Source organism: Macrosteles quadrilineatus, unplaced genomic scaffold (assembly GCF_028750875.1).
Source record: "Macrosteles quadrilineatus isolate MER2022 unplaced genomic scaffold, UCM_ALF_1.0 Scaffold_1__1_contigs__length_201487025, whole genome shotgun sequence".
Taxonomy (NCBI): Eukaryota; Metazoa; Arthropoda; class Insecta; order Hemiptera; family Cicadellidae; genus Macrosteles; species Macrosteles quadrilineatus.
Genome location: NW_026542594.1, coordinates 182891882 through 182918384, shown reverse-complemented (window position 1 = coordinate 182918384; position 26503 = coordinate 182891882). Strand labels below are relative to the sequence as shown.

Here is a 26503-nt window from a genome sequence, read left to right as displayed (position 1 = left end):
CACTTCTATTTGCACTTATAAAACAATATGCAATAAACAGCCATGTTTGCTGATGACAATAACCTCCTCTACTTTACACACCATGACATCGAAGTTGTGGCCCAAAACATTCAAAATTCCTTAAACGATTTAATGTAATGGTTCACAAAATGGGCCCCCCGAAAACTGGCAGATCCTCTGAGGAGTTTCTCAAGACATCATTAAAGAAAAAGACCCAGAAAACCCGTGACAACAGTGCCTGGTGGCCGGTGGGGGGGGGGGGGGCTAGCCATAGCTGACCCCTACTTATGTGAATGTAAATATGCTATTTTGTTTCTTATGTTATACCGCACCTGTATACTAGAATTGTAGCATTGTAATGCTGATCGGTTAATCTTTTTTTTAAGTGCTAAAGTATTAAAGTACAAGTATTCTCTACGCATCACTAACAACATTCCCATTCCCAAACAAACACTCCACTTCATTATTCCAACATGATTTTTAGTACAATGCTTCATATCTGTATAAGGAGGGGGGGGGGGGTTGGGGCGTTGTTAAGGTGCCACAACGGCAGCCTAACACTATGTCAACCCACGGTGATCACTTTATCCCCAACAGAGACTTTGGTTTAGTTTTGACAAATATCAATCCAATATAATTTTTTTATCATATCAAAACGAACAATCGTTTCTCGTTTGTCAACTGTCATCTTCAAGGGTAAGTATTTATACGTTTTATTTTATTTTTTTATTATAAATTACTCCGAAATTGAAAACAATTATTTATGTGTCTGCATGTACGGCTCGTGACATCTAAGCTGGCACTTGGCCTATCGCTACTATAGAAACTATTTCAAAAACATTATGTCCCGTCATGCGGGTTGCATCAACTGTCCTCGCGACCCATATGAAGGCGCTCAAGTACAATGCAAGGGGAGTCAACCCCGTGAGGCAGCGGAAATGTTTGCAGTCCGGTCTTTTCCCTAACTCCACCCTCCTCCCGCCGACACTGCCCGCGCTAGGCCAAGTGCCAGCTTAGGTGTCACGAGCTGTAATCAGACAACTCGTGTAAAATATGACAATGTTGAACAACGAACAGGACTAAAAAATACCGACTATTAACAAATATCTGTTTGTTAACCGAACATTTGCGTTCTTTTTTGTCATTTACCATTTTAAAATCAGTGTCTTGCCCGTCGTCCTTGTAGACAGGGGAATCGTCAATTCTTATGTGTATGAGTATGTGCGTGGGAGCGGTGGGAGTCAGTTATTCTATATAGTAATGATATTGTGGAGAAAGGCGTAATGATGAGATTTTTGCTTAAAGCATGTCTAAGAACAAAACTGTTTATGTGGACATTCAGCATTTGTCAACTGAGAGAGAGGAATAAGAAACTAAGCTAATAGGAAAATGTTCTGAAAATACCGAATACCGAACCGATATTGTCTGTCTGTATGCGGTAAACTTAGTAGTGTTGGCAATTTTTTAGATTAACATATACTAATGTATTTAAGTGCTTAGAATATAAACATTAGGTGGTGCGTTCTTCGTTCAAAATGGACATTGTGCGCGAAGTAAAAAGTTTTAGGTTTACAATTTTACTTCATATATTTGTGAGTATTCGTACATTATTGAATTTCTTCTTATGGCTACAATTTTAGTGGTTTTAGTCAATTAAAAGCAAATCAGATAAATCCGAGTTTACTTTTTAAATTATGTTTTTATCTTAATTATGTTTATTGCTCTATTTTATATTTTTATTATAGATTAAAGCATCCCACCTACTCTTAACTGTAACTAACTGTAGGTACCATTCCTAACCTTCATTTCTGTATGCATTGGTAGTGATGTAGACCTAGGTCTAACTTAATCCCTGCCCCTCCTTCTCTTTAGCCTAATTTGAGATCGGGATGATCATGAATAAGAATAACCAATGTGTTTGAGGCATCAGTGTTGTTCAAGCGATTGTTAATTAAGTTAACTGATGGTTGGCCCAGGTGACAGAATTGATTTGGACTAGCATTAATGCTTTTCTGTGTAACTGAATTTTGATTAAAAAAAGGTTCAAATACCTGCCATTAGGCAATCCAAATGTGGTTGTAAGCACAACTAGTTTCGGCACCTGTGTGTTACCATCATCAGGCTACAAGGAGAGGTTTCATTCTTCATATGAAGAGTGTCACATTGGTTAACACGAACATAATAAATAGGACATTTAAACTTGACACAAACACTAATACGAGACATTTATGGGAACTGATCACTTATTAAAACAGAAGACGCTAACCCAGCAGAGTTTGAGTCCAGATTGTTTGGTCAGTGCAGTGGTGTACCGGTACGTCCGTTATCTTATTAAGACAGCCTGATTAAGGTGCCACACAGGTGCCGAAAAGTAGGCCTAAAGTAAATGTTTAAAGTGATTTTAGAAGAATAGCCTATGTATGACTACATCCAAGAAATGTTTACTAAACTTTCATTGAAGGATTCAGTTATTATTCACAGTTAAAGGAAACAATAAACCACCTAAACAACACCAGACCTTTAAAAAACTCTGTATTCTTTCAGGTAAAAATAATTGACGCTACTACAGCAACCAAAATAATGTGTGAAATAACTTAAATAACATGAAAAAACTCCTGTAACACTTTGCAACTGCTCGAATTTGAGCAACATGTACCACTACTAAGTTATCACCTTGTGTTTGATTGAAAATCTGTGTTGTTAAGCGGAGTGAAGTAAAAACTGAACATTGTGGTCTAGGACATTCACCTTCTCATTTTAGGCCTATTATTGTCACATGTGATTGGAGATCAATAGTAAAACTTTGTTTTTGTCGTTAGTTCTGTGACTCTTTTAAGTGTGGAGAAATTGGTTGGAGAATCAGACCAAATTAAAAAAAACATGTGACTTAATTTATTCAATCGTTTAAAATACAGGGTGGGGCAGAGTGGACTCCCTGATTTGATCGGTTAACTGTATAAAAACCATACAAGATTATTACAAAAGCTTTTTATTTCTGAAATCTAAATACAATGCCATTTATTTTTCATTAAGTTATAAAATGATATCGTCCAGTTGAAGACCTTGACGAGCGATGCACATATTCAGCCGTTCAATGAAGTTTTCAAAAACTCTACGCAGCATATCTGGCATTATTCCAGTGATAACATCAACAATTGCTTCCTTAAGGGCTTCCAAGGTCCTTGGTCGAACTTTGTAAACCTCAGTTGCAGATTCGGTCGCCCGTACACTTGTAATCCATTTCCCTAAGGTTTTAGCATCGGGAACACTATCATGACAATTCAAACCAAACCGTCTACGAAATGCACGCTGGGTCACCACCACACTATCCTTATTTTTAAAGAACGTTTTGACTACAAAACCACGATGCTCGCCAGTTTATGGCATGGTGACTACTAACAATGGCGTCTTTCCCCCTACCACATGAAACCTCTCCCACTCCGCTAACTCGCGCGCACGCTCTTCAGCGACTGATTGAAACTAGGGAGTCCACTCTGCCCCACCCTGTAGGTATAACTATTTTTTCCATGGCTTAAAATTAAACCATCTTCATACTCAAATTTAGTGGAAGCTGATGGGGAAGGTGGATATTTGTGAATTTCATCTCTTGTCAGGAATTCTTTTTCTGTGCTTTCTACGGTAGGCCTACCTATTTTTATTGGTATATTGGGTCCTCTAAAGACTTGTTTAACAAGAAGTTGTATTTATGAATCTTACTTCTAGCTTAACCTAAAAGATTTAAACAAAAGTAGAATACCTCCGGGGGTTAAATACACTGGTTGTTATAGCACAACTAGTGTGCTTCTTAATATAGTAATTTTAAAATATTCAATCCAGACTAAAAGGACAAAATTCCAATAAAACTGTAAATTTAAATTTCCCACATTGTTCTTATTGAAAATGTAGCCCATAAGTAAAATGTTGTAGTTTTGTTTGTTATAAAAATTTATTTATTTTATAACTTACTAAACTATTAACATTTCACTTAAATAACACTTTATTACCTTCCCAGTAGCAGCAAACCTAAGTGCCCGTTAAACAAATATGCTGGGAAAGCGAGCTGGTCTAGTGGTTAGAGCGTGGGACTTTGGTCCCCGAGGTCCCGGGTGACTGGGACGGTGGCGTCGTCCTGTAATCCAGCTACTAGGAGGTCACAAATTATGGATATTTATAGGCATGCAACGTGGATGCGGTGCTCCCTGGTGTGAATTCACGTCCGCACTAGTGAGTACTACGACTATCCGCAGTACTATCCTGATAATTGGGGAGCGAGCTGGCGTAGTGGTTAGAGCGTGGGACTTCAGTCCCTGAGGTCCCGGGTTCGATCCCCGCCAAGTCACCAATGGATTTTATCGAAGTTATAATGCCGCAACCCCTAGGTCTAACCTGAAGTAATGTGAAAAACAATCCCAGGCTCGTGCCTAGCGTCCTAGGACAAAAAAATATCCTGATAATTAGACCAATTGTTAATACCTAGGCAAAAATGCAGTTCAGATTCCACTATAAACTGTAGGTCCCTTAGTTCCCATTAGCTGTGGGCTATTAATTAACAGCTGTGTCTAAGGAATATATGTTGGCCTTAGTCACTAAGAAGACTACAAGATCGGCACTCATCCTACACTCATCTCCATTCATACTTGGCTTAAAATACCTACAGTACTTTATATGGTCGACATTCCAATGAAAAGTATTAAAGTAATGTCCAGGGTTCAAATCTCCGATGGATTTTATCTAAGTGATATTGCCGCAACCCTTAGGTCTAGCCTGAAGTGTTGGTGGAAAACAATTCCAGGTGCATGCCTAACGTCCTAGGACAAAAAAAATATTTAAAATTTAGGGAATAAATCTGACATTTTAAAGGAGACAGTAGTAAAAATCCAGTCAGGCAAATGGAAATTCGCTTAGTCTGCAGGTTTGCTGCGGCGGGTGTATATTGCTATGTTTGACATTTGTATTACAGTCGTAGGCCTAATTTAAATGCCTGTTTTTCTGTTCTAGGTGTCATATTTATGTAACAACCCTACAAACAGTGGCGCAGTATCATTGACTACTGCTTCAATAGACTCAATTTTAGGTATGAGTAAATTACTTTTATATAGATTCATTTATTCAGCATAGCCACCAGGATTGATTTATGACAATATAGATTTACATAACTTACGTTTTCAATCGTAATTTAGTCTCGGGCAACTAGTTTCAAAACAATTTTTCATTTTCAAGCCTCTTGTTGTCTTTGGTAAAATTATTTGAACACATTGTTGTTGTGAATACCCAAAAAATACAACTTTTTACACACAAACACACATAGGCTACCTATATTATGTTAACATCAAATAAATGCACGGCCATGTCGTGTGCTAAATGGTTGTAGTCTACAGAGAGATAAAAAAAAAATTAATTAAAAACCTGTCTTTTACATGTTAATTTTTATCTATTTTTGCAAATTAATATTTGTTAGGCTACTTGGTTTTATTTAACTGAAAACACATAATAGGAGGTCTACCTTTTCCCTTTAGCAGGAAACCTAAGTAGGCCTACTTGTTAAACTTAATGCTGTTTTAAAAAGAAAATAAATCTGATGTTTTTAAGGAGACATTAGGCCTATAGCAAAATTTGTTGACTACAGTTTATTGCAACAAAGGTAGCCTTATTTTAAACTTGTTAGGCTACGGCACCGAATAATAACAGTTAATGGTCTAAAAAATTAGTTTATTAATTTTGTAAGATTAATTACTTACTTGAATTAATATATTTGTTCCAGCTTCAAATGAGTTAGTTTTCATCAATTTCTACGCAGACTGGTGTCGATTCAGTAGTTTGTTGGCTCCAATATTTGACGATGCAGCTGATAAAGTTGCGCAGGAGTTCCCCGTAGCTGGCCAGGTCGTCATGGGCAAGGTAGACTGCGATCAACAGAGTAAGTTTTATGGGCTACAGAACGTATAGTAGTTGAAGAGACTAATAAATAAATTACGAGGGGACTAACAAAAATTGCACATTTTAATAGAGTTTAAAACTTAACTAGTGTACATGTTGCTCAAATTCGAAAGCAATTGCAGAGTATTTCAGAAGTTATTTCAAAACGAATAACTGTCATAATATTTACAATGAGTTTAAAAGAGTCAATTCAAAGATTACCGGTGTGTAACTCATGGAGATACTCACGATGTATATAACAGTAATCATCATTTCCTGTACAAATATTTTATCATATTTCATAACCTGGTACTGCTTTTTATGTTTTCTACAAACATTTCCTGACTTAGCCGCATAAGGTTATCCATGTTCATCTTCCTTTTAAATAAACCTATGCATGGTACTACCCTTGTTGCCAGCAGTAAGTTTACAAATTTCAGTCATTCTTTAATAAAGATAATAACTTTTTTCATCACCTTAAGGACTTCCTGTTGTTTGTCACAATTTTATTTGTTCAATTGGCGTATTTTTGTTAAGTTGCAATAACGTTAATAATATTTACCCGAGAAAATGCAGGGTTAAAGACCTGATGTTGTTCAGTTGGGTTTTGTTTTCTTAGATATATATGAATAATAATTAAATGCCTTCAATAATAAATTGGTATTGGTTTCTTGATTATTTTCATAGGCTATTATTCTAAAATCACTTGACTTTTATGGAAACATAGATTAATGTCATTGACGTACCAGATTTATTTGGCCTTAGAAAGCTTTCCTCTGCAATGATCAAAAAGTTAGGTCCATGTTTCCTACTAAAAATTTTAGCACTTCGGCTAACATCCTCGCTCATCGTTTGTTCCTCGTTGAATCTGAATCTTGTAGATGTTCTTCATTATATAGGCTAATAATGATAATAAATTATTAAAAAAATATCTCCATTTCTTCTATTTGGTGGCGTTCTATTACTTTTTATGTTTCCATAATTAGCAAATGGGTTCTTTCAATGATTTAAGTTTTGTAGGACGCATTTCTTTAAATTGCAGTTTAAATAGGATAACATGGTAAATTTAAAATCCACTGGGGTCAGTTTGCAAATTTACGCGACACGCTCTTTCCAACGAGACGTCAATGGATTAAATCGGTTAAGAAATGGCGGAGGGGTTCAACCGAAAAATTTTGTGTTGGCGTGATAATTATATAGATTCCAAGGTGAAATAATAATTTAATACTCTTTTAAAATAAACTTTTAAAAGATTTCAAATCATAAAGACTAAAGAAGTGATAAGTACCTACCTCAATCAGGTTGGAATTATCAGAAAAATAGCCTATTTTAAATATTTCATTAACTGTTTTGCAGATTGATTAAGGATTTAGAATTGTACAAAAATGAGGATAACAGCTAGTGTACCTTAGAATAGAATCTTTTATTGTTGTTAAACATAATGCATGTAATAGACTGTGTCACATTTAAAATAGCCTTAAAGAGTGTAGGTAGGCCAAAGAACATACAGAAGAGACAATTTCAAAGACAAGTAATGTTTAATGTTGATGTTATGTTCAAAAATAGGCCTGTTAATATTTGTTATTAGCAAATTTAATAAAAAGTATAATCCTGCCATAAAAAAATTTCCACATTTTTCAAGTTTGTATGGAATAAATTTATCATCAATGGTATCTACTGTACAGTAAATTTTCCTGCTTCAATGTTACTTACAACTCTGAAATAGACTATTATCAATCTGTATAAAAAGTTAGGCTTAGCTGAGTTGACTTTTATTGACATTTCGCTTGCTTACATACTGACTTTTATAAATTTTGTAGGTTTGTAGTTGTTACCACAATGTACAGTGGGAGCTACATTTTTAATGATAATTCGGTACAATATACCATCCATTTATATTTTATCAACAGAGTGTAAATTACCACTCTCTTATCACTGCAGAAAGATAACGAGTAGGCGGAACAATAAGGTTAATGTCTGCAGCTCTAGCTCGGCCATTGGCCTTGAATTTGTTGATCCTTTACATACCGGTAACGATGTTTTGGTTTTGCTTACTGTTTCAGTTGTTTTCAATGTACTTTTAGGTTACTAAAACATTGTACTGAATTTGAAATTTTGTACGTTCAAGTTTAAAACATCTTGAGCATTGCTGATTGGATGGTTTATTTTTTTGTGTGTTTTTACGCCAGTGGCATTTTTTACTAAAAAAAAAAATTGGGTTCAAAACTTTGGTCCTGTTACTACCTTGTACTGTCTTGTTACTTGTTATTACCTAACGTCGACCTTTTTGTTAGATAGCATCATTAATTCATAGCCCAATGACAAATGGCATTTGGGTCTAAAAACAATCTCGCTTGGATTTGAACCAGCGACCACTCGGCGACCCAGACAATTTTAAGGTTTCAGTATGGAATGGAGTAAAAGTAGTCGGGGAAGTCAAGATATAGGTCTACTTGTATAAAATAATTTACCTGAAAAAAGTGTAGGCGTATCAATTGTATCATCATACAGTTTTTTTTAATATTCAGAATGTGATGCTTTCTAGTGTATTTATAATATTATTACAAAGGATTGTTTGATAATTAATTACAATTTTGATTTTTAGTGTGATCTTTAAATTTATATAACTAATAGTTATAATTAGTAACTATACAAAAAAATTGTAATTATATCAATTTTTTTACAGCAGTTTTCATAGCTGGACTGAATAAATGTAGGAAAAATTAGTCAAATAAAAATGATATGAAATTTCCGAGTAAAATTTTTCACTCCACAGGTGAAAGAGATGAATGAAGTGTTTGATTATCATACGACAGCTCTGCAGGTGTTTTCCACCTGACACAGACTATATACAAACTTTGAAAATCGTTTTTGCTTTTGCCACACCACTAAACAATTATTATCAATTATTTAAGATGGGGACGCCACTATGTGCCTATTTTAACCCAAATGTGAGTGAAGGATGAGTGGCGGGATCTTTTAGTCTTGTTAGTGACTAAGGCCGACATAAAAATCTAAAGGTATTCTCATTTTAAAACTCTGACCAACTATCCAGTCAAATATTTTTAGAATTGGACAGTGACTTAAGAAAAATACCCCCGCCGCAGCAAACCTGCAGACTTAGCGAATTTCCATCTGCCTGATTAGATTTAAACTAAATTGTCTCCTTAAAAATATCACATTTATTCCCTATTTAAACAGAATTAGTTTAATGAGTACTTAGGTTTGCTGCAACAGGGAGGGTAAAAAAGTTTGTTTTTTTTATGTAAAATATTAAAAGGTACTATGGTTTAGTAAGAAATTAATGTATTTTCCAAATTTTATCAAAATATGTTCATAAACAAGCAAACTACAACAGTTGACTTATTCTCCATAAGTACTTAGGTTTGCTGCAACAGGGAGGGTAAAAAAGTTTGTTTTTTTTATGTAAAATATTAAAAGGTACTATGGTTTAGTAAGAAATTAATGTATTTTCCAAATTTTATCAAAATATGTTCATAAACAAGCAAACTACAACAGTTGACTTATTCTCCATAAGAACATGGGAATTTTAAAATTACAATTTTTTTGAATTTTCTCCGTAACAATTAGGCGCATAATAACGCTTCAATATACTAAATTATTTGTTTTTTTAAGCTCTACAAAATGGTTTAAAAAGAAATTGTGAAATTTTGTGTTTTTAGGGTCAAAAATGGGAAAAACCTATTTTTACCCCATAAAACCCCCTATAAACCCCAGTTCCCATAGTCCGATCATGCTGGTTCGCGAACTCATTCAAGTTTATCCTGCCTTACACCTTCAAACCAAATTTTATCAAAATCGGACAAAAATTACTCAAGTTATCGTGCGGATGGACACATATATATATATATATATATATATATATATATATATATATATATATATAGATATATAAAAATTTGAACGAATGGTGTTTTTGGCCTCTGGGGACATCAAAATGAAAAAGTAAATCGGTCCCGGGCTTAGGTCTTACCATGAGACCTACGGTAATAGCTACTTCCCTATAGGGAAATTCGCTAATAGATTTTTTACACGTTTTGCAATTCAAAAGTATTTACAAAGTTTTGACAGTAATTTGTATCAAAACATTCCCTAGAATTGCATTTCCCTTCCTTAACTTTTTAGGGTAACTTTTTAGGGATCCTTTAAATAGTCTAAAAATTATTTGCTAACTATTTTAAGAGTTATGATAAAAATGAGGCATGGACCCGGGATTGATTTAATTTTTTGTTTTGATGGAGAGGCCAAAAACACCATCTGGCAAAATTCATAAAAATATATTTGTGTGTGTGTGTGCCCGTTAGCATGAAAATTCAAGGAAAAATCTTTAGATTTTTAAGGAATTTGGTACAAACACTTCAGTTTCCGCGAACTAGTTCGCGAACCAACCTCGTCAGGGAACCCTTGTCCCTCAAAAGATACAATTTTGCGATTTATTTTTTCCTTGGTTACATGTTGGTAATAAAAAAGATAAATAATTGAATATGCCAAAGCTTTGTTGTGTGTTTAGTGGTTATGAAGAAAATTAAAAAAAAAACCAAATTTTGAAGTTATATACTTTATTATTTTACTGAGGAAAATAAGTTAACTTTAGTATTTTGCTTGTTTGTGTGTAGGCCTATATTTTGATCACATTAATTTACTTCATATTCAGCTTTTAATATTTTTTAAAACAAACTTTACTACCCTCCCTGTAGCAGTATACCTAAGTAGTTGTTAAGCCTAATTATTTTAAATCTGACATGTTGTGGAAGTATTTTAGTGAAAATCTAACCAGGTAGGAAATATGCGTAGTTTGCAGGTTAGCTGCCAGGGGGCATTTTATATTGGTGTTAGAAAAATTGAATCTACGTGTATGATGTTTTACCGAGAACCACAGTGGCTTAGTGTTAATGTTATGTTGTTCTAATCTAGGGATGGTGTGTTAGCCATAGCCACCTTGCACCTATACTATCTTATCACAGGCTTGTACATGTTACTTGTAGGCCTTCTGTACATTTCTTCACTGCCTTTAGATTAACCCACTCACCAGTAGTAGGTCTATGAATGAATGAATGAATGAATGAAACAATGCTTTATTTACATGATCTAAGTACAAGTTTTACAATATTTCCATAATTAGACACCTCTCCAATATCCCCTTTTTTATGTAGTGGATATACAATTGACTTCTTAGAACTTTCTGGAACCTCTCCTGTATGTAAAATTTTGTTAAATAATTGAACTAAAATATCTGTTAGCCTCATTGGTCCAAATTTAAAAAACTCATACGGTATGCGGTCGAAACCAGCGGCTTTATTTACTTTTGATGCCTGGATAGCTCGATTTACTTCTGAGAAACTAATGTCTTTATCTAGAAACTGATCAACTATTAGTGGTTCGGCAAATAAAAAGGTCGTAGTCTCCATCGTAGTAGGTCTATGGTGACAAGTTTAGTAACAAATAATATGAATAATTGAAAGTTTGAACTTTTTACTGCCTATTTTTTTGTTTATAATTCACCTAGCCTATAAATAAATGTAGGCCTTCATAACCTTGAATATTGAGAACAAATCCAATTTATTCATTTTGGTAACATCTAAACTGGCGGTAGTTTGGTAAAATGATGATATAATTTAAAGTAATTAAACTCATAATAAATTAGTATGATAGAACAAAATGAGTTAGTGGCTCAGTCGGTAGCGTCACGGACTTCGGGCCCAAGGCAGCGATGTCGTGGGTTCGGATCCTTATAGAATCCTTTTTTAATACAATATGCTTCCTTACCGACATTTATAGTCAATATTCTTGTCATCAATATGCTTCTTACTTTTTATTTAATGCACAACATTGTCAATACTTAATCAACTCACTTGTCAAACACTTGTCACAACGCAATTAACCAATCCAAACTTGACACATAAAACTAACCTAACATAAAACAACAAACATGTACTCATGACTTTTTTCTTGTGGCAACATCACATGGAGTCACCCCTCTTTCTCTGTTATAATTTCTAGCAGTTAAACAGTCAGCTGTTCTTAACATGATAAAAGTGTTGAAATGTAAAACATTTTTTTTGTTCCAGCTGAGGTCGCGCAGAGATTCCACATCACAAAGTACCCGACGCTGAAGGTGATACGTAACGGACAACCGGCCAAGCGAGAGTACCGAGGGCAACGTAGTGTCGCAGCGTTCACGGAGTTCATCAAGAAACAACTTGAGGATCCCATCAGAGAATTCTCCGACCTTGCCGAACTCAAGAACTTGGACGTGAGTACCCTGAGCTGGCTTGAGTATGCGATTTCGTTTTATGGGGAAAGGATTGAAATTGTTTTTACGAGACTATAAGAAGTATTCATCTAGATGATAGGCTTCTATGGTCAAAGCGGATTATCAAATTTTAGTCTTTGGGTGATGACCAAATCGTTGAATGAGTAAGACTAGAGGCCATTGTTTCGGATGCGTAGCAGCTATCCATTTTCAGGTACAACTACATATATACAACTACATTGAATATCAGTTGAAATATACTAGTTGAAAAATAGTTGAAAAATAGGGGTTGATCAGTAGTTTCCCCCGAAGATGAATAGCTACCCTAAACATTAGAGGCTGAGTTACTGTACTCATTCAACGACGCAGTGAACACCCGAAAATCTAGATTAGATAAAATATTGTTCATTATAAAAAAATGTCTAAAAAAAATATGAGTTGCTTATAATCTGTTTTTGTCATGAAAAATATATACAGATTTAAACCAAATAAACAAATTCACTCTTTTTTTAATTTTAAGTAACTTAGCAATTAGCAGGTAACATTTTTTAATATTGATATTCCGGCATAAAGTTGTGTTCATAGTTTGTTAAGCTAACTCAAGCTATACAAATATTTTCTTGGTTAAATACCTTTTTCTTGTTACTAAAACACCCCGAAAGTATGTTTAATAAAAAATAAGATGGGTCACATCACAATATGAAACTATTTTGGTGCACTCACAAAATAATGGTACTGCCTAGGAATTTATGGTTGAAAAATTTTACCTAAAAGTAGGACCTATTCGGTGGTGAACATTGAGAAATAATGTCATGGGAGATTTATTTTGAAGGACAATTTTTTCACGTATTCACAGGGATATAAGGTACACAGGAAACATTCAATGGCACAATTAAGTGGTGTCTACGACAAAGTCTAGGGGCAATAGTAGTGAAGGAAGGGCTGAGCTGTTTTATACGCTGATTGTTAAAATTGAAAAAAAAAACTTAAGATTTTAGCGTATTAACTCAGATACTGGGCTTCATTTTAATTTGAATACATTTGATTAGAATCACCATTGTAACGAATTTGTGGTTTTCAGTCTAAGAAAAGGATCATCATCGGATTCTTTGACAGAAAGGACGTTCCTGAATACACAACTTTCAGAAGAGTCGCTACAAACCTCAAGGACGACTGCCAGTTCCACGTCGGGTTTGGGTAAATATTTCACAATCATTGTGCATCTAATTACTAATAACTTAAGAGTATTGCTCTAAGATTTGGTCGCCAAAAGAGTCAAAGTATATTGCGTGTGGTAGAAATTTGTATTCTTGAAAGAATACAAATTTGTAGCTAGGTATTCTCGCTCATTTAATGTAAAAGTGACACTTTATTTTCATAGGTAACATGTTATTACCTCTAATTATTTTAGGAAATTACTAGTTTGCTGAACATATTTATTAGGATGCCTTAACTGGGGGTTCTTAAAAAATCTAAGGGATTCTCATTATTTACTTACAGTTATTCATGGAAATAACTATTAAGCCTTAAGTCTTAAAACTTAAGACTTAAGTCTTTGAGGTGAGTTGGTGGCTCAGTCGGTAGCGTCACGGACTACGGGCCTAAGGCAGCGATGTTGTGGGTTCAGATCCTAGTTACTGCAGAGAACATTTTATCAGTACAAATCACCTTTGTACTGTACTGGCTCACTCCTTGCTTTGCTGTATAAGATCCACGCACGGGCAGTTAGTCTATGTAGATGGGCAAATGCAAGGTTAAAAGAGGCTGCCAACCACTTAAAAAAATAAAATAAATAGACAAATACCTTGAAAACATCAATTGTCAAATGTGATAATATTTGCTGTAAATGAAAATTATTTACATTGGTTGCATTTAGTTTTTTAATTGATTAATAACTAAAAATGTGCCCAACAGTAAGACAATTTAGTTTAAAAGGTAGAAAAATCTTCAAAAGTGATATTCATGTTTGGTGTATAAAGGTAAGTTCGTTATCGAAGTATTGGATATTTTAATTATTTTACATAACAAGTTACAAGTTTTAACTTTAAAAATAATCCTGCAGTTAATGTGAAGTGCACATTGTTTGTGTTGAGTGTGGCAATTACTAAGCACATACTAATCTATACGTCATATTTGATTTAGGTCTTCACTCTTAAGCAAAAAGTGACAGTGCTTTTTGTGATATGTTTGTTCCTTTTGAATAGGCCTATTGTAGACTATAATGTTTCAGGTTATGTTACAACTTAGCATTTGGGTAAAAATTACTTAAATGCAAAAAACTAACATATTTAAATTGTTTTTTTAGGCCTAGCTGAATCTCAAATGTGTGTAAATTTGTTGTTTTTTCTTTCCCTAACACAATGGATCAACTTGGTAACTAGAATTAATTTAGTAACCTCTGTAATAATCTTTTTAGTGATTTAGTAAAAAGTGAGCTCGAGGAAGTAGGCGCCAGTCACAAAATTACCTTTTACCCGGACGACGCTACTAATGAAGAAAAGGAAAACTACAAGGGAAACCATACACATTTTTTGGAATTGTTTCTTTGGGGGAGTAAAATGTGCACACCCCTCGTGCGAGAGATCAACTTTGAGAATGCCGAAGACATCACGGAGGAAGGTCTGCCGCTGATGATTCTGTTCCACAAGGGAGGGGATGAAGAGACGATACGGAGATACAAGAACGCTTGTCAGCTGATCAAGGCGGAGAGAAGTTAGTATTCACGGCTTTGAGGGGTGTACAAGTAGTTGCGTAAATGTCGTACAATGCCGGGGTTTTTTTTTCATATCCAAATGTTTTTTCAAACACCAAAGTCATTGTAATTTAAATGTCTAGTAAACTGTGAGATCCAAAATTTGCTTTATAGTTTTTAAATTATTTTACAAATTAGATCGTCTAGGCTCCAAGGACAATTAATTGGTGGTTGAGCCAATTGGCATACACAGAAATTGAAATGTTACCGTAGATTATTCCTTGGGAATCAAACAAAAACTAAAACCATGAAATTAAACCTCTTTACAGACATAGGTACTGTAAATGTATTGAAAATGTAAAAATTAATCTGTGAAATTTATACAAACACAGCTAATCTTGGTGATAGAGCAGTAGTAACTTACAATGAGCAGAAATGGGGTATCCATCACTCCCCCCCAAATTGCCGTGCTTTTAGCGAATTTCCCATATAGGGAATAAGCTATTACCGTAGTACTCATGGTAAGACCTGGACCCGGGACCGATTTATTTTTTCGTTTTGAGGTCCATAGAGGCCAAAAACACCATCCGTTCAAATTCATATATATATATATTTATATATATATATATGTCCGTTAGCACGATAACTCGAGCAAAAATCATCCAATTTTGATGAAATTTGGTACAAACATGTAAACCTACATTTATTCGAACGAGTTCGCGAACCAGCATGATCGGACTATGGGAACGGGGGTTTATGGGGGGTTTTATGGGGTAAAAATAGGTTTTTCCCATTTTTGACCCTAAAAACACAAAATTTTACAATTTCTTTTAACACCATTTTGTAGAGCATAAAAAACCAATAATTTAGTATATTAAAGCGTTATTGTGCGCCTAATGGTTACGGAGAAAATTACAAAAAACTGTAATTGTAAAATCCCCATGTTATTCTTATGGAGAAAAAGTAAACTGTTGTAATTTGCTTGTTTATGAACATATTTTGATCGAATTTGGAAAATACATTAATTTCTTACTAACCTATTAACATAAAAAAACCACCTTTTTACCCTCCCTGTTGCAGCAAACCTAAGTACTTGTTTAACTAATTCTATTTAAATAGGGAATAAATATGATATTTTTAAGGAGGCATTTTAGTGTAAATCCTATCATGCTAATGGAAATTCGCTTAGTCTGCAGGTTTGCTGCGGCGGGGGTATTTATTTTAGCGCTCACATTGCCAAAGTCTCATAATGGCACATAATTGTTATTTTACTCAAAATCTGTTCAATTAATTGGACATTCGAATAGTTGAATTCCTACTGTTATCACATTCCAGGCTTTGTTTTTTTCATACCCTCTCACTTATCATGCACAGGTTTTTTAAAAGTAAATTTTGCACGTGCGGAAGTTTAATCAATCTATTGCAGTTGAAATGTTGATCAATTAAAAAGTTCCAGAATGCAGTGCAACTGATCCTAAATTTAGTTAAGTACAATGGAGCTATAAAATCAAATAGAGCTTGCCAAAATGTTGCACTATTTCAACTATAATAGTCTCTTGCAAATACTCGGTTGGGAGACTGAACAAATCGAATGCAACATCTTCAAATCAACACTCGTACACCCTATATTTCAAGTACAGTACCATGGTGTGAATTAAGTAGTGGGTAATTTTATATGCTCAGTTTGCAAAACTAATCGTGATTATGAATTAAACTTAGCTTCGAGCCTATAAATTCAGGCTCAACTTAACTTAAATGTTCATTTAATTTTATATTGATAGCCACATCTTGTACATGTTTAAAAAAATTACTAACTATAAAACTGATTTTAGAGAGTAAATAAATCATTTTCAATATTTTAACTTTCAAAAGGATTTGAGTGTTAAAACTGTATGAACAAAAATTATTTTTAATGACTTTTTTATTCAGAAATTTTATGTTTCCTCTGAAGTTTTTTTTCTTACTGTACAATAGAAGCTCTAATAAAAAACCTTTAATTACAGTAATTCTTCATGGATATACCTATCTGATATTGTTTGGTACCTTGTAGACATTGGCTTTAAAAAAGTGTTTAGAACAAAATCTAAGATTGACAATAATAAATTGTGACAGCTTATTTGGTTTTTGCTAGACAAGAAAACAGAAGCAATAAAAAATTAATATAAAAACAGGGAATCAAATAATTTAGTGCATAAATCAAATAAATATAACGTTAAATTGATCCCAAGCTGCAAGAGTGTTATTTCTCGAAAAAAATGTAATTTTGGTAAAATTAGGGTTGTTCTTAAAGTACAAGGTTCTTTGAATGTAAACATGGCCCAATTAAATATTATTCTCTTTTAAAGTAAAATTACCTGTACTACTTTATTTCTGGAACAAATAGCTCTTACTAATCAGGAACAGAAATTACGGTTTCATATCAATTAATTATTTAAAGAACACAGTTGTAATAAATTGGTTAATTATTTGAAAAAAATCTGTACCTTTTGTGACTGTCTTATTGTTTAAAGAGTTTCTTTTGAATAAAAAATCACTACAACGTCCATTTCCTCAAATAAAGCCAATTACATTTTCAATTTCAGACCGAGTTAACTTTCTCTATGGTGATGGAGATTTATTCTCCCACCCCCTAGCTCACCTGGGCAAAACCCAAGACGATCTTCCTGTCATCGCGATCGACAGCTTCCGTCACATGTATCTGTTTCCGAACATCACCGAACTGGATAACCCGGACGCACTGGAACGATTTATCGAAGATCTCTATTCTGGAAAACTCCACAGAGAATACCACTTTGGTCCTGACGAAGAGAACGAAGCATTCATAATTTCTGTGGAAGAAACCGTGAAAGAAGAAACACCGCCTCAACCGCAGCCAACGCCTTCAACTGAACCGACATATCCAACATCGCCTACGTCACCACCAACAAAGAAGAAGACTTTTGAGTTCAAACATAACAACCCGCAACCGACGTCGGAATTGCCAGAATCAGTTTTTGTAAAACTGCAGCCGTCCCGTCATAGATATACGATACTTCGCGATGAGCTCTGAGTTAGGTTAGGTTAGGTGCTGTGAAATTTGTAGGTTATTCAAATGGACTGTAAGAGATTTAATGTACGTGAGCGATGTATAAATTAGATCTGAACAATATATTTGATTATTCAATTCAGCCGATTCGATAATATTTTAAAACGAGCAACCTTTTAAACTGAGGTATTGATTTTTTTTGCATTTCGTTGCAACTTTGACCTTAGATTTTATTTTCAGGTTTAGTTTAAAGATTAGATGTGTAAGAATATTGTTTTGTTCTTTTGTAGTTTATCTTGTGTGTTTTGAAACAAATTGAAACTAGGTTGTGTATTGTCAAGGTTGTCAACCAATTTTTACTCATCTAATTTTTTAAATATTTTTATTTTTAACTGTGTAAAGTCTTTTTGTGCATGTGATTTTTTTAGTGATGTGTCCATTTTAGTGAAACAGATTTTGGTCCACTAGCTGTACAAAACGTTTAAAGCTATTTGTGAGGATATTATCTGTTTTCTACAACACCCTTTAGTTCAGGTTATCCAATCAACTGCAAACCCCCTAAGACGGTCAACAAGCCCTGAATACATTTAACAAAGTTTGTAAAATAGTGTCTGCAAATTTAGCTTTTCTTACCTAGATTTAAATATTATTTAATTTGAGAGCTTTTCAAAAATTGTTTAAGCAATTGGATTTTTTTTTTTTATTTGCTGTTAAAATATCAACGTGAGCTTCAATTATCAGCTGTTTATCTAAACAAATCATTTCATTAAGAAACTCTAGAACTTGGACATAAACAACACAAAATCTCTCGGGAACCCAAAAGGCACATCTAGGGTGCCTGTACTTAATCTTAAACACGGGAATTAACAAGTTTATGGTATATTTCAATACAAAATCAAAGCTTCCAATATGGTTGTATGAGAATAAAACTAAAAACTCATCATACATCACTCAAATAGTGACAGCTTTGTTGTGATTTTATCAATAGTAGTCGAGGCTGAAAATGAGTGGTTCGCAATCTAATACGGCTGAGTGACATGCAGGTTAATATCCTCACAGTAAACGCAATCATTTATTTTTCTGGTTTATTAACTTTTATTGAACATTTTTGTTTATTTGCTAACATTTAAAATAACCATTGTGGAAAATAAACTAACCTCATATATTAAAAAAAATTGAATTAGTAGAATGAAGAACATTGTTGATAACTTGGGACCTTAATACCTCTGTTGGCTTTTGTTGTGTTAGGGCCAGATCTTTGTGTAAATTTGCATAAGTCTGAACAATTAAAAGTTAACACTTCGTATATGGATATGTTTGAAATCAATATGTTCAGATTAAACTAAGATGTCTTGCTTCATATTTATTTACACTGTAAGAATTTACTGTCTTGTAAATAATTACGTTGTAGGTGCAGATCTGTCAATTAAGCGTTGGAAAATGTATCATTTTATCCGTAGCATATTATTAAGGGGTCCTTAATAATTCCTTAATAATTACAGTCCTTAATAATTCCTGGCAAATGCCCTATCTTTTTATCAGATTATCCGTAGTATAGCTTGATTGTATAGTGCTACGCTAACGTAGATGTGTAAAAAAAAATAATCTACTCTACTAAACGGAAGAAGAAGTCTTATAAAAATTATATTAGTACATATTAAACAGTGATAAACCTGTATTTACATGGTTAAGGAATGTTGTATGTGTGTGTGGCAGTTAGTCAGGTGGCCGAACTAAACATATCCGAACGAGAGGAAGTTTACCAAAGACCAGTGTTGAATTCCAACGTAAGAAACTGCTGCTGCCTAAGTTATTATAATTTGAGTTATTTCTAATCATCCCGATAAGTAGCTTGGCTAAGCCATTGATTTGATAATTGGGACTTGGATGGTTGATAGTCTACTGTTACTGTACCTACAAGCTTATCTAACAGGTCTAACTTATACATAGTTTTAACATCTAATATTTCTAACATTCTAGTTCTAATCTACTTACTGTGAAGTAATTTTAGGTTTGCATTGTATTTCACCTAATGCTTGTTGTAACAAATGCTAACCTATGTGTTGAGAGATTTTCCAGGAAATTACTAAGGTCCGAATGGTCCGAACGAACGTTACGGGGTTGATTAAGGTGAGCAAACGGAAAGCACCCTATATTGCATCCGGCTTTGGAGTGTTCGTTGTTTCACTGGTGATGAATCAACTCCCACATTGAGTTTAGCTTGCAATAGTGTTTCTCAACTTTAAAATTCAAAGTTCGATAATTTAAAAAAATATTTCAAAGATGTAAAAACCTTTTAAACCCTAAAAACAAAGAATTGAGTCAGTGATTCTTCAATTATTAACAAAAGCGTGTTAAAGAAATTTAATTGAAGATTAGTCGGAACAGAAGTATACGATTCATTGAGTCCTATTGATGGGGGAGCGAGCTGGCGTAGTGGTTAGAGCGCGGGACTTCAGTCCCTGAGGTCCCGGGTTCGATCCCCGCCAAGTCACCAATGGATTTTATCTAAGTGATAATGCCGCAACCCCTAGGTCTAGCCTGAAGTAATGTGAAAAACAATCCCAGGCTCGTGCCTAGCGTCCTAAGGACAAAAAAAAAAAAAATTGATAAATTTGATATTCACACTAAGTGTTAAAGTTGGGAAACACTGGCTCGTTCTTTGCTTTCCAAAGGGACTGGTTTTAAAGGTTTTAAGAGTGGTTTTATCCTTGTTATAGGATTTTGTGAGTTTATGTTTGGTTTATGATTTGTGTATCATTGGGATTTTTATTAATGATTCTATTCTGCTTATTTCATACGGTAAGGTTTTATCGTGTAAGTTTTCTAGTAAATTAAACTACATGGAGACATATTTTATATGCATATGGATTGTATATATATATATATTTTTTTTTTTTTATATAATGTTATAGGTACATGATGAGGTGAGGGTCATTTTTTTAAGTGCTTTTTGACCTAAACTCAGGTACGCAGGTTCTGGTATTATACCTGAATCACATGAAACCTTCAAATTCGAGAGTCATTAGGTGATGAAAAATAATCAAAGATAACTTGGTTTTATCACCTTGATAATTTTATTTCTGGATTTGTGTTTGCCAGTGGGCTGTTTTATACCTTTATTAATTAGTTATTATCTCTAGATAAAGGTAAATATAGACTGACCTAGAATACTCAAGATAAACATTTAAAGGTCCCAATAAATGTTAATTCTTAGTGTAATTTAATCTCAATTACATTTTACTTATTTAGTAACACAGTTGATTAAACAAATTTAGACAACTTAATTTTTTTTTGTTTCATTCTAGATTTTGCTTTTTATTAAACGAATGTTGAACACAGAAACAAATCCTTGGTCCCATACATTCATTCATTAATTTTATTCGTCTGCACTCTTTGGTATATCAAATCTAAAAATATATTTTTAGAATTCAGTATACAAAATAAATAATATGTCTCTTTCTGAAAAAAAAATAGGCTTAGGAAAGAAAAGTTTGGTATTAGTTTCCTCATGTAAGTTTTGATATGTGCTTTTTGACACATTTGCAGTGGGTTGTTTAGGTTCCGGTTGGTCATTATTCAGCGGCCTGCCACTGTGTTACAAGCTGAAGCTGAGTCCAGTTACAACCTGTTGAAAAAATTTTGTATGCTGATATTTCATCGTATTTCGGCATGATGTAATTTCCGATTGTTACAATTTCTTAGGAAATGTGTCAATGTAGCTAAGGTATTCAGAGATTTAATTATTTTCATCTCAATGTATCTGTTTTGTTTCTAGCCGTCGTGTTAAAGCAGATCAAGAGAGTCGACTACAACTTTTGGATTTTATAGTTTTTAATTTCTTAATTCAAGGATTTCTTCGCTTATCCTCAAAACACCATTTTGTTTGCAGGGAAGTGGTCAGAGCGATGCACCCTCCCGGGCAGCCAATCGTTGTCTTTCGTCCGGACGTTGCAATGTCCAACGAACGAGACGAAACTTTCAACGGCTCTCTACTTAGCTATGACGAGACCAATGTTTGGATGTCGGAGAAATGTGTTCCTCTCGTGAGGGAAATAACATTTGAAAACGCAGAGGAGTTGACAGAAGAAGGACTGCCGTTCCTGATTCTCTTCCACAAACCCGGCGACATGGACGTGGTGAAGCGGTACAAAGACGTTTGCCAGTCGCTTGCCAATGAGAAACGTAAGTACATTTGTCAACTGATTCTAGTGATGTGTACCAAATTGTACCAATAAGAGATGTAATCGTTTTTCTCAGTAATGGCAACTTTTTCTCCTGCGTAGGCTTATATGGTTGTTGCATTCTGTTACTTCAGCAATGTTGCCAAGAGTTCGTTGTCAACATCTGTTGTATCTCAACAACCATTTCGCGTTGAACTTTACTAAGCCATGAGGCTCGTTACTAATTAGTGTAATAATTATAATAATTAGTGAAACAAATAATAATAAACTTTCAATACGCGTTCTAGCTGCTCATGATTACTAATCGATAATTGGGAGTTTACTGTATTGGAGGCATTTGATTGATTTAGTTATTTTTGACCTGTGATACTTAACATACAATTGATTTAGTGGTATAATTTATCAAAGTTCTCTTGATTGTTTAGTTGGGCAGAGTTTTAAATGTTTCATATAACTTTCTGTAAACCATTCATGTATGTGGTATTGCATTAAACAAAAAAAAATATATGTATCAAATCAAATCATTCTTTATTTTGTAGTTTCATTAAGAATAATACAATGGCGTCAATAAAAATACAATAATATCACTTAAAACTAGGGTATTTACTCAGGAGAGGTATAGAAGAGGCTACGATGACAGCTGTGGGCTTCTTATTAGCTGAGGGAACGGCATTACCGTAACAAAACGATCAATAGTCATCGGCCTCGGTGGTCTAATGGTTAGCGTGCCGGGCTGATATACTGTAGGTCCCGGGTTCAAATCCCGCTCGTGGCATTAACTTTTTGTCCAAGATTTTTTTATTATCAGCAAGTTTGGTTGGTTTGGTTCGGTTATGACAGTTTAATTTTATTATTAAGTCATTATAAAATTTAGCTATTTAGCTATTTAAAATTTTGCTATTTAGTAGAGCAATTTCTAGTTTTATTTAATAAACAGAATTATTTTTTCTATTAATAAACTTTTGTTATATTATTTCATTATCAGCAAGTTTGGTTAGTTCGGTTAGGTTATGATAGTTTAATTTTATAATTAAAAAATAATAAAATTGAATTTGAGGCATTTATAATTTTATTTTATGAACAGAACTATTTTTGCGATTAGTAAACCTTTGCCAAAGTACTCTCTACTACAGCGCTGTTCACGGAGGAATTTTGAACTAATGCCTCATTCGTACCTCCCCTAAGTCAGACCCTTAAAACTAATAGGCTACAAGAGTTTTTTTTTGTTTTTTTTTGCTTAACAATTACTAATAGATTTATTATTAGTACTAGATTTTTGCGATTCAATTAATTTTAGAAATGAATATAAACACCGGATAAATCATAGACATGCTGTAAACATAGTCATAGAATCTACAAACATAATTTGATCACGACCAACATCTCCGTTCCAGAAAACATCAACTTCTTAACTGCTGATGGGGAGAAGTTCGCTCACCCCCTGCACCATCTCGGCAAATCCCAAGACGACCTTCCGTTGATCGCAATCGACAGTTTCCGACACATGTATTTATTCCCGGACGTAAAGGACATGGAGACGCCTGGAGCGTTGTTGAACTTCATCAAAGACTTGTACTCTGGGAAACTTCACCGAGAGTTTCACTATGGGCCGGAAGCCATGGAGGTACTTCAAGTGGAGGGTAAAATCGGCTCACCGGACGCTAAGATACCATCGACAACACCTCCTGAATCCACCTTCAAAAAGCTCGGACCGTCTAAAAACCGCTACACTCTGCTCCGAGACGAACTTTAACCCTATCACTTTCCTGTCCGTTTTGTATATAATTTCTACATTTCCCTCGTGCACTGTGTGTTTTCCCTCGGAATAGTTGTGATTGAAAGGTTGTGTACCATAAATGTAATAAATAGTGTTAGTGTATATTTTTAGGTTAGGTTTTTTTAGTTTGCGTTTTTATTTTGTAATGATTTTCGGTTTAATCTTTTAGCTAGAAGAATTAATATAGTTAACAAAATTATTTTTACAAAAATTATGTCCTACAAAAACCTGAAAAATGGTTTGATTTTTCCAAATAATTACTATTGGTTTTAGATTAATTCAATTATTATTACCGATTGATTATAAAGATACTATAAAAACCAACAACACACAACCATACAAAATGTATGTTGTATGGTTTGTTACATAACCATACAAATTAATTTCAACATCAACTTCACATTCATTCATGATGTAAACAATTTTATCAATATTTTAAGTGTAGTTTTATATTGTTTATTTACTAACGTTTGTTTGAGTTTTTTTGTTTTTGTTTTGCTTTTTGTTGTGTGTTTTCTGTTTCATTGTAAATTAAAATCTTGTCTTGATTTGACCACCTAAACATAGTAGAGATTTCAACCTTTCGTAAAAGGTGTTGATGACATCAAATATTGTAAATATACAAGTTTTAAAATAAAACTTTCCAGAGAAAACACACACTGTCCATCCCTACTTAATGTAAACTAATTTCCTATTAAACTGTCTCTAGCTGCTGAATTTTATAAAATTGTAAAAGTACTTTATCACTTTAAATATTTTGAACCTAAAATATAAATGCTCAAAATAAATTGAATTATTTATTTGTTGGAAACACAGTATTGAGCTTGAAGCCATGAGACTCTTTTGCCAAAAACCACCTGCACTGTAAACTTAGTCTTTCTTATTAGTTTTGTCTAGATAAAAAAAATTGTTGCATAGTCTGAAAGTATTATGTAAAATTTTCAATTGTACGTAGTTTTGTACGTATTTAGTCATTAGAACTATCCAAACACTATCTTTAAGCGAAGATTGTAAAAATGTATAGTAAAACATATGAAATGTGTTCCAAGTATAACATTTGAAGGAATAAACAGTTGTTTATTTTACGTTTTCATACCAGTTTTATAAATTCTTTTTGCTTCACAACTATTACTATTGCTATTTACTATTGCTGCATTATTACTTCAAGTCAATTTAATCTTCCATAAGTATTTTTAATTTCAAAATAATAATTTCCTCCATAACATTATTGCATTCCAAAATAGATTTCGTGTTCTGTTCTTAAAGCTAAATATTTTATTAAAAAAAGTAATAAACTTGCATTTTTTATAAATGAACTAAACTACCACCGTTAGGGTAAAAAGTATCCTCTTTTTTTAACCGATCGTAGTTTTTATTAAATGATATAGGTGCATATGAAATTTATAATCATACTGGATTCAAAAGTTTGTAAAGTTAAATTTTGGATTTCAAGAAGCAGGAATGTCATTTCAGACTGATTCTAGTATAAAAATGTACTGTATCCTATAAAATTACATTTTTTGTTTTTTTTTCATGAATTGAGTTTTTAGTATTTAATTAGTCTGTTGAAGTTATCGATTGTAGTTGTTAAGAGTCAGCAGAAGTTTTGCTTGATGCTGAAGCTGAAACATAACCTAAATAGGAAACAATATTGTCCTCTCCTAATATAAATCGTTAACTTAAAATATACAATATTCCTTATGTCTTAACATATTCTTTCAACTTTTACCATGCCAAGTATTGAAATTGTTAAAAATTAAATGTTTAAAATGGGACTAATGTTAATGTATAGCCAAACACTAATGCAGAATTAAGAAGCCTACTATTTTTTGGAAATAGTTGAAACTAGAAACATTTTCAAGTTTGAATCATCCGCCGTTAAAATGTACTTGCCCTATACAGTGATTGTAATTGGTCAAAAATTGTTTAACATAGTGAACCATGGGGAGGTAATTTTTATACCTGAAAAGATATGAAAAAACCATTATTATTACTTATATTATTAAGTGGGCTTCCTTGCACTGAATATAGTACAGAAAGCTGCTTATTGCTGCATTTTTTACTTACTTTTGCTACACTCTTTTTTTCCTCACTCCAGTATTCCAACCAAACAACACAAAACAGTGTGCTTTTATTACTTTAAAATTGGTATACGCTTGAAAATAAGTTGGCAACACTTAAAGATACTACGACTACGATCAGCTGATGTAGCATTTCCAATTTTGTTTAATGCTTGGATTAAACCTAACCTAAAAACTTGTTGTAGACAATTATAGTAACTGCTTTATAGTAACTGTAGGAAAAATATAATGTGTAACACAAGTGCAAAGTTCCTTTGCTGCACTCAAGAAACTTTCCACACTCGCCTGCGGCTCATGTGTAAATGTCTCTCATCTGCAACAAAGTGCCACTTCACACACTAGTTACACAAATAGCTATAGTATCTTTGTTTACTTCATATTTTACATTACTTCCTCCTTGTTGAAGCAGGTCAAGCAGACATCTTTGCTGACTCTTAAGCCTTTAAATCAGTCATTTTTGTCGTCTGCCAACACAATCTCAGACACATTTTGTTTTTTGTATAACTTGGATTGTAAAATGTCAAATTGAAATAAATTTAAGTTTTTAAACGGTT

The 26503-nt window shown here is 33.6% G+C and overlaps 1 protein-coding gene across 1 annotated transcript; it reads left to right on the top strand.

Moving 5' to 3' along the window:
* Positions 1-1402: 1402 nt before the first annotated feature.
* On the top strand, positions 1403-26503 carry LOC128991325 (endoplasmic reticulum resident protein 44). Its single transcript, XM_054414132.1, has 7 exons — positions 1403-1592; positions 4999-5074; positions 5762-5917; positions 12006-12190; positions 13272-13387; positions 21800-22092; positions 23486-26503. Exons 1-7 carry the CDS (start codon positions 1536-1538, stop codon positions 23842-23844), a joined length of 1242 nt encoding a protein of 413 aa, XP_054270107.1. The 5' UTR covers positions 1403-1535; the 3' UTR covers positions 23845-26503.